The 15,412-nt window shown below is 43.1% G+C and overlaps 1 protein-coding gene across 1 annotated transcript in view; it reads right to left on the reverse strand.

Annotated features, from left to right (window-relative positions):
• Window positions 1-15,412, reverse strand: part of MDC1 (mediator of DNA damage checkpoint 1) — an 83,668-nt gene that overhangs the window by 38,645 nt on the left and 29,611 nt on the right. The window contains exons 7-9 of the mRNA XM_089656928.1: window positions 15,271-15,339; window positions 9,815-9,880; window positions 9,110-9,154 (exon numbers count right to left, since the gene is read on the reverse strand). Coding sequence (XP_089513054.1) covers window positions 9,110-9,154; window positions 9,815-9,880; window positions 15,271-15,339 — 180 coding nt within the window. The remainder of the gene's footprint in view (window positions 1-9,109; window positions 9,155-9,814; window positions 9,881-15,270; window positions 15,340-15,412) is intronic.

Below are 15,412 nucleotides of genomic sequence, written 5' to 3' on the forward strand. Positions count from 1 at the left end.
ACTTCCTTGCCTATCACCCTTTTCAATTTTTCAAGCCCTATTCCTGTCAAAATATGAAATATATTTAAAACCTCCCTTGCACCTTCTCTAACCCCTCTAGATAAACTTTTCATTTTTATCAGTAGAAACAAGGTATACTTGCCATCTAGCTTCCTCACCGCCATTGTTTCGGGATGCAGGGGACCAATAATCTTTCAACGCAAATCTACAGCAGACTGCCAGTACCCTACAGGCCCCTCCACTGATGTCAGTCCTCTTTTGTATATTGAGACAATCCAGCCACTAGACAGCCTATAGGAAGTGTTCACATCATGCAAGCAGTGTCATGGACACACAGTACGTTCCCAGAAGCAAAGAAAGGCAGTGAAGAATCAGGACCAGAGTATCACATAATGATGGTTTTTGGTAAGTAGAAATCGCTTTCAGATGTAGCCAGGTGCTTGTTTAAGAATGGAGAGGTAAAGAAACACCGGCTGCAGCTGCTCTCTGTAGCTGCTGCCCTCCAGTGCTGAACTGGTTAACAACTATATCCGCAAGAGAAGAAAGCTGTGGAGCAGGAAGCGTTTAATAGACTGAGTCAGGCATCCCTGCACTGTAGGAACTGTAGTCCAGAAGAGAGACTACTGTAATCAATAGCTTTTGAACTGCATTTCCCAGCGGAGATTGCCAGGAGTAAGGGACAGCAACATTTTTCTCAGGCTGTAGAGAACACGGCTTCCTCTTGCCATGAGGGAGCCTGAAGAGTGCACATTGTTGTCCAGTGTGCACCACTGCTGCATAACAGCAGCCTGGTAAATACATTGGGGGCCGCGGAGTTGGGCAGGGTGTACAGTATTAGTTCATTTTACATTTTTTTCTGTAAAAGTGAACACTTTAAAGTGACCCTGTAGTTATGATAAAAAAAAATGTAGTCACCATGTAAAAGAACAGATTTAAAGCAGCATTAAACAGAAAAGTAAACCTTTATTATATTGCAGTTTACCAGTTCTTAGATGTGATGGCTGTATTAGATTTCTTTTATATAAAAAATAAAGCCTATTTTCATCTGGTGATACTGCCAGCAAGTCTGCTTTTCGACAGAAAAGTTACACGGATTGAGACAGACAGACAATTTAACACTACCATGAGTGCTTACAGTGATCAGCTTTTATTCGTTTATGTAAAACCTTTTAACCCAAACATAAAACCAGTTTGCTCTTAACTGCTTATAAAGTATTAGCTGGAGTTCAGATTAAATTTGTTAGTGTATTTAAATCTGCAAATACATCTAACACTCTCTGTCGCAAATGTGCGCAACAGAGACTGACGCAGTCTGCCATTTTGTTAAGAGTAGCATGTTATTCCCTCATTCTCCTTCCCCCTCCCTTCCTGAGAGGCACAGTGACAGATGTGTGTGTGTACTGGTTATGGGTCACTGGCCAGACAAGGGATTTCTAGCTAGGTGCAGAGCTGTCTGTGAAAGCTGTATCCTTTCTCACCTAGGAAGAGATAGGACCAGTTTTCCCAAGAGAGCTGGAGTCTCACTGTCCTGAAAACCTGTGTAATTTCACACCTCATAAAAAGATACCAGAGCCTTCCCAGGAGTTGAAAGGGACTCTGAGCTAATAAACCTAGCTCAGCGTAGGTGACAGAGTTAGCTGAACACTTCTCAAATCCATTTTTCCCCTATGTCTCATATCTTGGAATATGAGAGACCTACATAAAAGCCGGACATCTCATCGGATGGACGATGAGCAGGCAAACAGTTTGATGGGTCATTCGCCTTATCTTGGGCGCAGGGGAAGGCAGAGAAATAGATCTCGCGAACCATGTAGCATACAATTTCATAATTCATATCTAAATAATTCTCAGGCTTGTCTGCATAATAATATACCCGCGGGTGGACTGTCGCTTGTGCAGATGAGAAGTTATAGACCAGAATATGAATTATGAAAGATGTTGGTTCCAGTTTAGGGTTCCGCCTGATGGTTCCTCCCTAAACAGGGGATTGGTCTTTTACTTCAGAACCACCCCCTGCTGGGAAACTTTAAAGCAGGCTGTCAAGTCTAAGAGAGTAAGTTTTGAAGAGATCTCCCAATTTTAACATCAATATACCACCTGGGGAGATCTGTGCCTTTCGCTCTGAAACGTGATCTGCTTCCATCCAAGATTTAATGGCAAGTAACTTAACCCTTTAACTCCTCCCTGTTATCTCTTTGCTGTGCTATTTTATATATATATATATATATATATATATATATATATATATATATATATATATATATATATATATATATATATATCTTGGTTACATCTTCTCTGCAAATATTTTTATTGCACCTGTTTGACCCTTCTAGTAATAAATCTTTCTTTCTGGAAGTGTTGAACTGTTTCTATAGCTCTTAATTGCAATTTACGAATCTCTGCCTTTAAAGAGACACTGCTGTTTGTGTTAACCCTCTGTATAACAGGCCTGTATTATGTCCGGGTTATGCAGTCGATTATATCAACCATTATAGTGTTATAACTGATAACGCGAGTTTCCTCTTTCTCTGATAAAAAGGAGGTGGTGACAGTGTGAAGGGGTTAACTGTGTAATTACCCTGACCCAGTAACAATCGATTCAGGCTGCTGGCACATCGATCGGTATCCATTAGCTGGAAAATCGTTGTGCAGGGTGCAGCTGGGTGTGGCATTGTTACGCACGTCACATTGCGGTTTTAGGTCGGCTAGCCCTTCGGTCACGAGTTTTGGTGAGAAGGTCTGGGGTCTGACGCGCGATCGTGACACTCCCCTTCCCCCAGACTGACAATGCTGCTGTCTAAATCTGCCCCTATGCTCCTTTATCCAGTTGTGTCTCAGTGGCCAGATCACCAGGGGAAAAAAGCCTACAAAGAAAACTAATTCAACCACCACATCTAATGATGGGTAAACTGAAATTTATTTTATTTTAGTTTAGTTTTAGGTTTAATACCACTTTAATACTTGCCCTTATGGCAGTGGGTGACTAAAATCTTTTCTCTCTTAGACAGCTACAGATGCTGCTGTCATTCAACACTTCAAGTGGTGTCAAATTTCTGGTCCAACTCTGCGTTCTGCGATTTGATTCCTCCTGCCGGATGCTATATGGCTACAGCATTTGTAGTGATGCAGTGGCCAGAATGTTATTCAAAAGAGCCTTAAGCTCCTAGAGATGGCCCTTCCTCTCCACGTCTCCTAAGATGCAATGAATTAAAGCAGTCTGGTATCAAGGTTGATTAACTACCTCTCACCCACCCAATGCACAGATGTGGCCGGGCAGGACAAGCATCGTTCTGACAGAATGCACCAGTCATTTTCCCTAATCACCACAACACCAGTCATATTGTCCCAGATCACTGCCACACCAGTTGCAGTGTTCCTAATAACTGCCACACCTATCCTAGTATCACCAGGCCAGAGTATGCCAGGAACAGTGTTGCTTAACACTGCCACACAAATTGCAGAGTCACCACACCAGTGAAAGCCAGTAATAGTTTCTCTAATTATAGAAAAGCCAGCCCCCAGTGTCACCAGACCAGTGTAAGTCAGCAGCAGTGTTTCTGATTGCTGCCACATTACTCCCCAGCGTCACCAGACAGTGTCAGTGACCGTGTTCCTGAGCACTGCTACAACAGTGCAGTGTTGCCTCTGTTTCCTGCCTGTACTAGGCTGTTTATTGACCAGGTTTCTGCCTGCTGCCTGGACCCATCCTTTGCCTGTTTGCTGACCATGTGCTTGCCTGCACCTGAACGGATCCATCTGCACATTCTGAGGACTACGTTCCGGAGAGACACGAGTCCCAGCCATCCCCTGCAGGCAAAATGAACTCCCAGAACCACAGTAACTCTTTCGTTCTTCCTTTCTTCAGCCTCCTGTACTTCCTGGCCAGTGCACATGGCATTCCTGGGGACAGCCACGTGCCTGTAGGCCAGGCTTGCTTGGCTTATAGGAACAGGAATTGCTATAGGTGATGCTACACGAAGCTATATTAGTAAGCTATATCACTCGTACAAAGGCAACCATTACAGGACATTGTTTTTGGCACAATTGGTTGATTTGTGTGGTATAAAAGATACAATGTCCAGTACATAAGAAGTCCAGACAGTTAAAGTCTCACACGTGATATCACCATACTCAAGCAGAGTAGTAGAATGTGTTTGGAGTTGTAATTCTAAGTACACTCATGCTCTGGCAAGAAATAACATTAAATTGACAATTTTGTGTAAAAAAAATCATTTCCATTTTCTTTCCACATTTTCCAAACACATGGCAAAAAAATGAAGTCTTCAAAAGACTCTCCATGCTTCTTAAATACATTGGGGGTGTGTACTATCAAAAATGTGGTCAATTTGCAGGTGTTTCCACTGTCCTGGTGCTCCAGAACCTCAAAAATGTGATAGGTATTCAGGAAATTAGAGGTGTAATTTATGCCCCTAGGATGCCTAAAGGTGCTCTTTGAATTTTGGGCCCCTCTATGTGGTTAGGGTTTGAAAAAGTCTCACAAGGGGGCACTCGTGAGCAGTGCTAGCAGATGGCCGCTCAGTGATCACGTTCCTCCACCACCAGGCACATCAGCGATCACCCTGCCTCCTGAAGAGCCCGCTCTACACTCCACCACTGCCCTAGTCCTCCTCTGACCCCCCAACCACATATGGGGAAGAAGAAGGCGGTCTCCCGCGCCTCCAGAGCTAGATTGCCGAACTGTTCCGGGTTCTGCGGCCTACCCGCCGGTGCTTCCTCCAGAAGTCCAAGCCTAGATTTTGGCAGTTTCTCCGCCGCTACTCCCTGGCGACCCAAATGCGCCCTCTGACCTGGAGAGCCTGCCTGACATCCCTCCAGACCTCCAACAGCCTTCCTTGCGGGACGCAGACCTCTTGGCCAGGTTCAAGACCATGCTGCAGGAGGAGCTTACTAAAGCCACCTCCAGACTAGTCACTCATCTCACTAAGGAGATTCGCGAATTGGGAAGTCCCACTGACGCTCTTGAAGATAAGATGGACGCCACCGGCTACGGTGATAGAAAACCATGAGCAGGACCTTTCAGATCTGAGAAAAGAGCTTGGACGTGGCTCTCCAGCATCTGGAGGATTTTGAGCACAGTTCCCGGCGGGGTAATCTTCGCCTGCATGGCCAGCTCAAAACCATCGTTGATCTCACATCCACTGCTACCGCGCTTTTTCAAGAGTTGGGACCGGCGATACCAATAGATAGCGTAGCATTGCTTTGGCTCCCGCATAAGTTGCGCCCCCCCCCCCCCCCCCGGACCTGAGCCCCATCATGCTTCACAGTCTACTAACCTGGGATTCTGTTAAATATTCGGGTAATTTAATATCTTTTGTTCTTTTGCCGATTATGCATAATCCTCTATTTCCACCAGGCTTAGAACATCCCCCTTCATTCTCTTGATGGACTTCCCATGGCTTTGTTACTGTACAGGACTTCCTGAACACTCGTTTGTTTTCATCTTGGGAGTCTCTACGAGAATCACGGGGGGTTCCGCAGCGGGAATATTATCGTTATTTGCAATTACGCCACTGGCTTAGGTCCATATGTCGTACCTCCACATATCCTTACTGCAAAACACCCTTTGAACACGTTTGTCAACATTCCCAGGGTCCCCTGGTCTAATGTCTGTAATTTATGCCTCTCTTAACAGTAGGTCCTCCTCACCGCCCCTGTGCTATGTCTCTTAATGGGAGCAAGATTTAGGTTCCTCGATAGCGGCGGAGGATTGGCACAAGGCCTGGAAGATGGTGGCGAAATGTTCTTTCAATACTGTCACTCTTGAGGAAGCCTACAAAGTTGTCCTGTGGTGGTACTGGGTCCCGGCTCAGACTGCTCACTTTAATCCGATTGGTGGGGATAGGTGTTTCTGGAACTGTGGTCTACGTGGGGACATCCTGCATATCTGGTGGTCGTGCCCAAGATTGATAGGCTTCTGGTCTAAGGTTTTTGGTTTGCTGCAAATGTCATTTCATATTACGGTCCGTAAGGATGCAAGAGTGGCCCTCCTGCATTGTCCAATTTTGGGTCTGTCCAGGTCTCAGCAGAAACTGGCATCCTACCTATTCATTTCAGCCAAACGTGCTATAGCTCAAGCCTGGAGAATCCCTTCGGTTGTCTTCCAGGGTGTAAAGACCTGGCTGAATGCTATGATGATCATTGAACAAATGTCTAGCATTCTTCAGAATTCTCATCCGAGATTCCTTAAGGTTTGGGAACCTTGAATACATTATTCCCTGCCGTCCTAGCCTCCTGCTAGCTATGGCCTCTTTTAGTCATTGCCTGTGCTGGCCCTGAATCTGTGATTCTTCCATTCTTCCCTTCTTCCTTGTTTTCTCCCTGAATCTTTTCCCCCTTCCTTATTTCTTTCTACTTTCCTATACTTTCTTCTTTTCATTAGTGTGGGCTTCTCTCCCATTTATTCTGAGATGATACTTCTCGGTAAGGGTTTTTCCTCTGTTTTGTTTCGGTAACATGATGGAATGCTGCTGCTACTGATTGGTTCGGCTTTTTGCTGTTCTCCCTTGGTGCCATTGGACGTTCTGTTATTTGGCTAATACATCCTGCTGATTTGTATCTGCTTATGTATGCTTTTGTTCCGCTCTGCCCCTGCGTGGGCGTCTCATGAGCCTGTTGTATTCCAAAAACCTTCTTTAATAAAAATATTGAAATAGAAAAAGTCTCATAAGTATGGTATCGCCATACTCGGGAGGAGTAGCAGAATGTGGTTTGGCGTGCAATTCTGTAATTCATAAGTTTGCGTATATGTATTTGAAATACAGTATATTGCCAAAAGTATTGTGATGCTTGCCTTTACACGCACATGAGCTTTAATGGCATCCCAGTCTTCGTAGGGTTCAATGTTGAGTTGGTCAAACCTTTGCAGCTCTAACAGCCTCAACTCTTCTGGGAAGGCTCTCCACAAGGTCTAGGAGTGGGCCTATGGGAATGTTTGACCATTCTTCTAGAAGCACATTCGTCAGGTCAGGCACGGATGTCGGTGAGAAGGCCTGACTCGCAGTCTCCGCTCTAATTCATCCTAAAGGTGTTCTATTGGTTTGAGGTCAGGAGTCCAGTCAAGTTCCTCCACCCCAAACTCTCTCATCCATGTTTTTATGGTCCTCACTTTTTACATTGGTGCGCAGTCATGTTAGAACAGGAAGGGGCCGTCTCCAAACTGTCCCCACAAAGTTGGGAGCATGAAATTGTCCAAAATGTCTTGGTATGCTCACACCTTAAGAATTCCCTTCACTGGAACGAAGGGGCCAAGCCCAACTCCTGAAAAACAACCCCACACCATAATCCCCCCTGCACCAAACTTTATACTTGGCACAATGCAGTCAAGCAAGTATCGTTCTCCTGGCAACTGCAAAACCCAGACACGTCCAACGGATTGCCAGACAGAGTGATTCGTCACTTCGGAGCACACGTCTCCACTGCTCTAGAGTCCAGTGGCGGATTGCTTTACACCACTGCATCCTAAGCTTTGCTTACACTTTGTGATGTAAGGCTTGGAAAAATTACTGCAGGGGATAGCTCTGGAATATAGGCATGTATTGCAGCCTTAGGTTTGTTTTTGTTTTGTTTGTTTTTTTTATACTTTACCTGTCTGGAAGTAAAAAAAAGTGACCAGAGCTGGGCTTTAAAAAAATACATTCTTTTAAAAAAACAAAACAAAAAAAAAAACATATACAGTGCTGTGCAGTGCAATTTCATTCCATTCATTCTAAATGGGCTGAAATCGCATTGTATCGCACTGCCCCAAAAGTAGTGCATGCACTACTTTTGAAAACTCACTGCAACCGCATTGCATGCACTTGGTGATGTAAGGCTTGGATGAAGCTGCTCGGCCATGGAAACCCATTCCATGAATCTCTCCCCGCACTGCTGTTGTGCTAATTTGAAGGCCACAAAAGTTTGGAGGTCTTTAGGTATTGACTCTGCAGACAGCTGGCGACTTCAGCTCATTGTGCGCTTCAGCATGCGCTGACCCCACTCTGTCATTTTACGTAGCCTACCACATCGTGGCTGAGTTGCTGTTGCTCCCACTTTGCTATAATACCACTAACAGTTGACCGTGGAATATTTAGTAGCAAGGGAAATTCACGTATGGACTTTTTGCACAGGTAGCAACCTATCACGGTACCACTCTTGAATCCACTGAGCTCCTGAGATTGACCCATTCTTTCACAAATGTTTGTAGAAGCAGTCTGCATGCCTAGGTGCTTGATTTTATACATCTGTGGCCATGGAGGTGATTGGAACACCTGAATCCAATTATTTGGAGGAGTGTCCCAATACTTTTGGCAATATAGTGTATCTTATTAATTGACAATTTATGTAAAAATAACTTATTTAAATAACGACTTTGTGAACAAAAATGTAATTTGGGTAGAGTGATACTATCGCCTTACTATTCCGGGTTGAATGACACTGGGCACTATTACACCAAGGAAGACTAAGGACAAGTAGTAGAAAAATTACAGCAGGGGATAGCTCTGGGATATAGATATTGCAGCCTTAGGTTTGTTTTTGTTTTTTTCATACTTTACCTGTCTGGAGGTAAAGTAAAAAAAAGTGACTGGAGCTGGGCTTTAAAAAAAAAAAAAAAAAAAAATACATTCTATTTAAAAAAAACAAAAACATATGCAGTTCTGTGCAGTGCAATTTCATCCCATTCATTCTGAATGGGCTGAAATCGCATTGCATCGAACTGCCCCAAAAGTAGTGTATGCACTATTTTTGAAAACTCACTGCAACCGCATTGCATGGTACTTCTGTACCATGAGATCCGGTGCAGGCAAATATACTGTGTTTGTGACCTACATGTGGGGTGTCATTAACTTAATATTGACACCCACTGCAGATCATACTTGCAGTGAATTTTGAACTTGAGTTTCCCCCATCTCATTCTTGTGTGAATTGGCCCTCAGGACGTGCTTTCAGAATGCCAGGAAGTGGAGGCACTTAATAGAGAATATTGATACAAAAGTGAAAAATACAAAACAAATTAGGATGTTCAGCAAGTATGCATAAAAAATAAATCCCAATGTTCCCTAAAAATCATTATTAAAAATAAAAGGCAATCTATAGTAGATGTACTTACAGGTTACAGCAGAGATCTGTAAAACTCCTACAGGATCTGAAGGACCTGCAGATCAACAAGAGGGTTTACAGGACAGTAGTGCAAAAGAGAATTATTCAAGGCATCAATAGTCTTTTATATAAGAGCATAGTATGGCTGATCACATGGACAAAGAACAATGTTGAGCAAAATGAGTTAAATTATTTCAACATGTGACAATATTAACATGTGAGAAAAACATTCACAAATACCACAATTCACACTGCATTTGGAGTTCATTTCATTCAAACCCCTAAGACAAGCCTAGTGAACACATACTTTAGTAGCAAAGTGAACCTGAACTGCACTTCCAGAATGCACTGCCAACTGCAATGCTACAGGATCCAAAGCGACAAATAAATGAATGATCCCAACAGTTACATGAAACCTGTCAGGAGAGACATACTTAGACTAAGTTTCCCCAGCTGTCATGCCGATTCTACAGCTTCTTTGTTTTAGGAGTCTATACATATGCAGACTGTTTTTTGCCCGAGTTATGTATACTTAATCTAAGTTGTGACTGAGAAACTAATAAAATAAATAGGAGCATCACCGAAGCATTTTCAGAGTGTGGTTTGGAAAGATACCACACTGGTCAGGACAGGTGTCCATAAAAGAAAAAGCATGTTACGTTCAGGAAAGATGGCTGCAGGATTTAGGTGGCTGATTTATCAATAAGAGACTTACGTTTAAATGTTTCTGGCTCTGCCCATGTGGAACTCAGGATGTATGCCTGTGTAGCTTCCTCTGCATCTGAAAGCACAAAGCAAAACCAAAGTTATTAGAGCTTTAAAACTAAACTATGGGCAAAAAAATTAAACAGGCACTTCCTTTATAAGGTGACAACACTCTGTCTCCATCTCCCAATTTTACTTCTGCTTGGTCACCCTGTCACATGAGCTTCTGATTGAGACTACAAGTGGCCTTTTCAATATACATTTCACAGGTATAGTGCACTGTTGTCACCATCAAGAAACCAGCCTTAGGCTGGGTACACACGGTCTCAATATCAGCCAACAGAAGCTGACATGCTTTAGTTGAAGGGACATTCTAGAAAACTGGCATCCGATCAGCGCTTGCAGCCAATATTCTGGCGGGGAAGGGAAGGTAAGCCCCACTGTCAGAACACAAACACTAAGGCACAGCAGAAGAGATTGCTGTACTGACATTACTTAGTACATCAAACCCTCAGGTTTTTTTTTTCATTTAGACCGCTGGGCTGAATAGAAAAAAAAATTAATGTGTGCCAGGCTTTAGAAATATTGGCCACTTTATTAGGTACACCTGATCAATTGCTTTGTAATACAAATTGCTAATCAGCCTATCACATGAAAGCAACTCAATGCATTTAGGTGTGGTGAAGAAGACTTGCTGAAGTTCAAACCGAGCATCAGAATGGGGAAGAAGGGGGATTTAAGCGACTTTGAATGTGGCATGGTTGTTGGTGCCAGTTGGGCTGGTCTGAGTATTTCAAAAACTGCTGATCTAATGGGATTTTCATGCACAACTATCTCTAGGGTTTACAGAGAATTGTCGGAAAAGGAGAAAATATCCAGTGAGCAGCAGTTATGTGGACGAAAATGCCTTGTTGAGGTCAAAGGAGAATAGGTAGACTATTTTGAGATGATATTAAGGCAACAGTAAATCAAATAACCACTTGTTACAACCAAGGTTTGCAGAATACCATCTCTAAAGGCACAACACATTGAACCTTGAAGCAGATGGGCTAAAGCACACCAGGTGCCACTTCTGTCAGCTAAGAACAGGAAACGGAGGCTAAAATTCGCATAGGCTCACCAAAATTGGACAATAGAAGATTGGGAGAACATTGGTCTAATGAGTCTGGACTTCAGCTGCGACATGTCCTCAAAATACAACTGGACAGAGACCCTGGACTGTCCGGAATGACAGAAATCACCATGATAAATTACAGGAGGGGTGTCCAGCCTGCAGCCCAAGAGTGTTAAGCATGGGGCCCAGGTGACTTTTGGATAGATGCCATGCAAGTATGGCAGCTGTGATGCCCGGCACGGACAATCCAGGCCCATTCATGTCTGGAGGGATGCAATGTTTGCACTAGCACCAGCGGTGGCAGGTACTGACAACTAGCCAGGCATAGGTATGTCTGGAGGGATGCCAGGGCTGCCTTGTTTGCAACAGCACCAGTAGCAGTGAATGCAATGACTCCCGATAGCACCAGACAAGTAAATGCTGCAGGATCTAGGGGTGCTGGGGTAGGCTGCGGCACATCTTCCAGATTTCAGCTGCACCCCCTCCTCCCCAAAAAAAAGCCCCGTGCCAGCAACTTCTGCACACACATAGTTGAAATCCAATCTCCTATTTTTATTTTTTTATTGTAGCATAGCTTCCACATCGCTAAAGAAACCAGAACCCAAAATAAGAAAAGTTGCGGATGAAGGAAGATTGGTCAAGGAAGATTGGACAGATATTTACTTCTTTGTCGAGGCAAATGCTAGCACAGTCTGCCTAATTTCTAGGGAATTTGAAAATGCATTAAATGCAAAAACATGCTGACAAATTTGAGGTGTATCAATGAATGTGTTATAAGGGCAAAATGGTGATTGGTACATTATCTATATCAGTGATTGGTAACCTGTGATCTGCCCGACTTTTTCTGCTCATCAGCTATCCTAATGCAGGCCATAGATTGTTCGAAAATCTGCCGATTTTTCGGCCGAAAATAAAATCGGTCGATTTTCGGATCGTTAGTGGGCTAATTGTTCGCCCGTTTTTCGGTATTTTGGCAGATTTTTTTTATCGGTAAAGTTGGAAAAAAATCGGCCGATTTTGCCGATCGGCCGATTTTCGCGGCAATGATGAGCAAATCGGCCGATCTTTTTACCGATAAAAAAATCTGCGCATGAGCCGTGACCTGCAAGAGGAAGACAAAAAGAAGAAAAAAGAAGAAGAGGATGAAGAAGAGAAAAAAGAAGAGGAAGAAGAAGAAGAGGATGAAGAAGAGGAAGAGGATGAAGAAGAGGAAGAGGATGAAGAAGAGGAAGAGGATGAAGAAGAGGAAGAGGATGAAGAAGAGGAAGAGGATGAAGAAGAGGATGAAGAAGAGGATGAAGAGGAAGAAGAATAGGAAGAAGAATAGGAAGAAGAAGAGGATGAAGAGGAAGAAGAAGAGGATGATGAAGAAGAAGAGGAAGAAGAGGATGAAGAAGAAGAGGATGAAGAAGAGAATGAAGAAGAGGATGAAGATGAAGAAGAAGAGGATGAAGATGAAGAAGAGGATGAAGATGAAGAAGAGGATGAAAAGGAAGAAGAGGATGAAGATGAAGAAGAGGATGAAGATGAAGAAGAGGATGAAGAAGAAGAGGATGAAGAAGAGGATGAAGATGAAGAAGAGGATGAAGAAGAGGATGAAGAAGAAGAGGATGAAGAAGAGGATGAAGAAGAAGAGGAAGAAGAGGAAGAAGAAGAAGAAGAGGATGAAGAAGAGGATGAAGAAGAAAAAGAAGAGGATGATGAAGAAGAGGAGGATGAAGAAGAAGAAGAGGAGGATGAAGAATAAGAGGATGAAGAAGAGGATGAAGAAGAAGAAGAAGAGGATAAAGCACAAGAGGATGAAGCAGAAGAGGATGAAGAAGAAGAGGATGAAGAAGAAGAAGAGGATGAAGAAGAAGAGGATGATGAAGAAGAAGAGGATGATGAAGAAGAAGAGGATGATGAAGAAGAAGAGGATGATGAAGAAGTAGAAGAAGCAGAAGAAGTAGTAGAAGAAGCAGAAGAAGTAGAAGAGGATGAAGAAGAAGAGGATGAAGAAGAGGATGAAGAAGAAGAGGATGAAGAAGAAGAGGATGAAGAAGAAGAGGAGATCCAGTCTGGCAAAAAATGTCCCTGCAGAGAGCTCCGCTATTTCTTTGACAGTTCCTTGACATTTATAGCGGCTGCAACAATGTATCTATTTGTTTCCAAATAAAAACATCTGTATCCTAAATGGATACAAATACATTGTTGCAACCGCTATAAATGTCAAGGAACTGTCAAAGAAATAGCGGAGCTCTCTGCAGGGACACTTTTTGCTGGCTGTAGACGGGATGAAAATCGGCCGATTTTTTTTACCGTTGCTGGTAACGTCGGCTGCTTGAACGACCGATTTTTCGTTTTTTTAAAGAAAAATCGGCCGATTTTCGACCCATCTATGGCCTGCATTATTGTCAGTGTATTTTATGTGTGGCCCATGACAACTCCTCATCTTCCAGTGTGGCTCAGGAAGGTCAGAAGATTGGACACCCCTGGGTATGTTTTACATAGTAACCAATGTAGTTAAAGCTAAATAACTCGTAACAAAGTTGCAGACAAACAGCAGAAATACTTGTATACCTTCAAGAATACACATAATTTCCAAGAGTAGTCTCGAAGGCTTGCAGTTTTAAAAGTAGAGCAAACATTAAAAGCATATCTAAGCCCTAAAACAAACATGCACTATACTGCATCTTGGCAGTCCCTAGATGTGGTAGCTACATTAGTTTTATTTTTTCAGGATTTTTCCCCCCTTATTTTAGCAGATTATCCTGTGAATAAACACATTTCCTGTTGAGAATGGCTACACTCATTTCTACACTACCTATAAAAAGGGAGCCATTGCTATTCGTCTCCCATCCAATGAAATGGTGGACAGCGTTTTTGCTGATTACAGAAGATAGCCTGAAAGTAAAGTAAGATTGTGACTTTAGGTAGCAGGATGTGACAAACACATTACATATCTGGTAAAATCAGCTGGTATTTTCTGTACTTGCCAAAAATCTTAGCCTGTAAAACAAAAAACTAATGCAGCCACCACATTGAATGATGGATAAGCTGCAATATATCATTTTGTTGTTTTTGAATCAATGTTATCAGTCATTCACGACCTGTGTTGACAGACTTCTGTTCACTTTAAGTAGGTTTTGCATTCTCATACAAGTCTATGGGAATGCAAAACCCACTGGACGCAGGTAAAATGGAGGACAGAAGGAGGTCAACTATAACTATCAATGAATTTTGAATGATCTCAAAATTGTCTCAACCTGAACCTGTTGACACAGACCCTTACATACTTTTCCAAGCCTGTCCTTCTCTAATAAAGTTGTTCTGAAGATAAAAAGGGTTTTTTTTTTAAACCTTAAAGCATTCTATGCATTAAAGTGATTCTAAAAGTTTAATGTTTTTTCTAAAATAAAAAACATGTCATACTTACCTGCTCTGTGCAAAGCCCCAACCCCCCTCTTCTGTGGTCCTCCACCAGCACTCCTGGCTCCTCCTGCCTTCTGAGTACCCCCAGAGCACACCGCTTGCTATAAAGGCACTCATGTCTATTGACACACACAGTGCAGCTCAGCCCCTCCTCTCATTCCCTTGTCGCAGGATTTGACAGCAGTAGGAGCCAATGGTGGTGGCACACAGAGAAGAGGTGGTATGGAAAGCTTCGGCAGGGGCTCCCAGAAAAGATGGTTTGAGGCTGCTCTGTGCAATACCTTTGAACATAACAGGTAAGTATATCATCTTTTTTATTTCAGTAAAAAAAAAAAAAAAAAGGAAAAACTTTACAACCACTTTGAATTCGACTTTATACTACAGTTTAGTCCTGCTTTAAGGTGATTCTAAAGTCTCAAGGTTTTTTTACCTTCACGCATACTATTTATGAAGGTAAAGAACCTTTGTGTGTAGCAACCCCTCCCAACACTGACCTGAGCCCTCTCTTGATCCAGCAACACGTCCTCGACAGTCTCAGTTCTCCAGGGACTCTTAACTCCTGGTTGGTTCCCACTGCTGTCAATCACAGCCAGTGAGCCAATCAGGAGAGGGAGGGGCAGGGCTGAGCCGCAGCTGCGTGTGTGAATGGACATGCAGAGCAGCAGCTCGGGAGCGTGCCTACTCAGGTGCCCCCATAGCAAGCTACTTGCCATGGGAGCACCCAACAGGAGGGAGGGGCCAGGAGCACTGACGGGGGACCTGAGAAGAGGAGGATGCAGGCTGCTCTGTGCTAAACCATTGCACAGAGCAGGCAAGTATGGTGTTTGTTATTTAAAAAAAAAAAAAAAAAGACTTTAGTATCACTTAAGATTTCATGTGCACCTACTATCAGAAACCGAATAAAACATGTAAAGCAATTTATCAAAACGTTGTGCTATTACCTGGCAAGTCAGCCTCAGATTCCTGTGGTTCTAAGTAGCACTGTGTGGGCATCAATTCATAGTCAGCACCTGCAATGCACAATTGCACAAAACCTGTCTATATAAGTAATGAAATTGTCTTAAAACAACCTTGTCCCTTCTG

This window comes from Staurois parvus, unplaced genomic scaffold (genome assembly GCF_062004578.1).
Source record: "Staurois parvus isolate SC_StPar_1 unplaced genomic scaffold, SC_StPar_1.0 ptg000950l, whole genome shotgun sequence".
NCBI lineage: Eukaryota > Metazoa > Chordata > Amphibia > Anura > Ranidae > Staurois > Staurois parvus.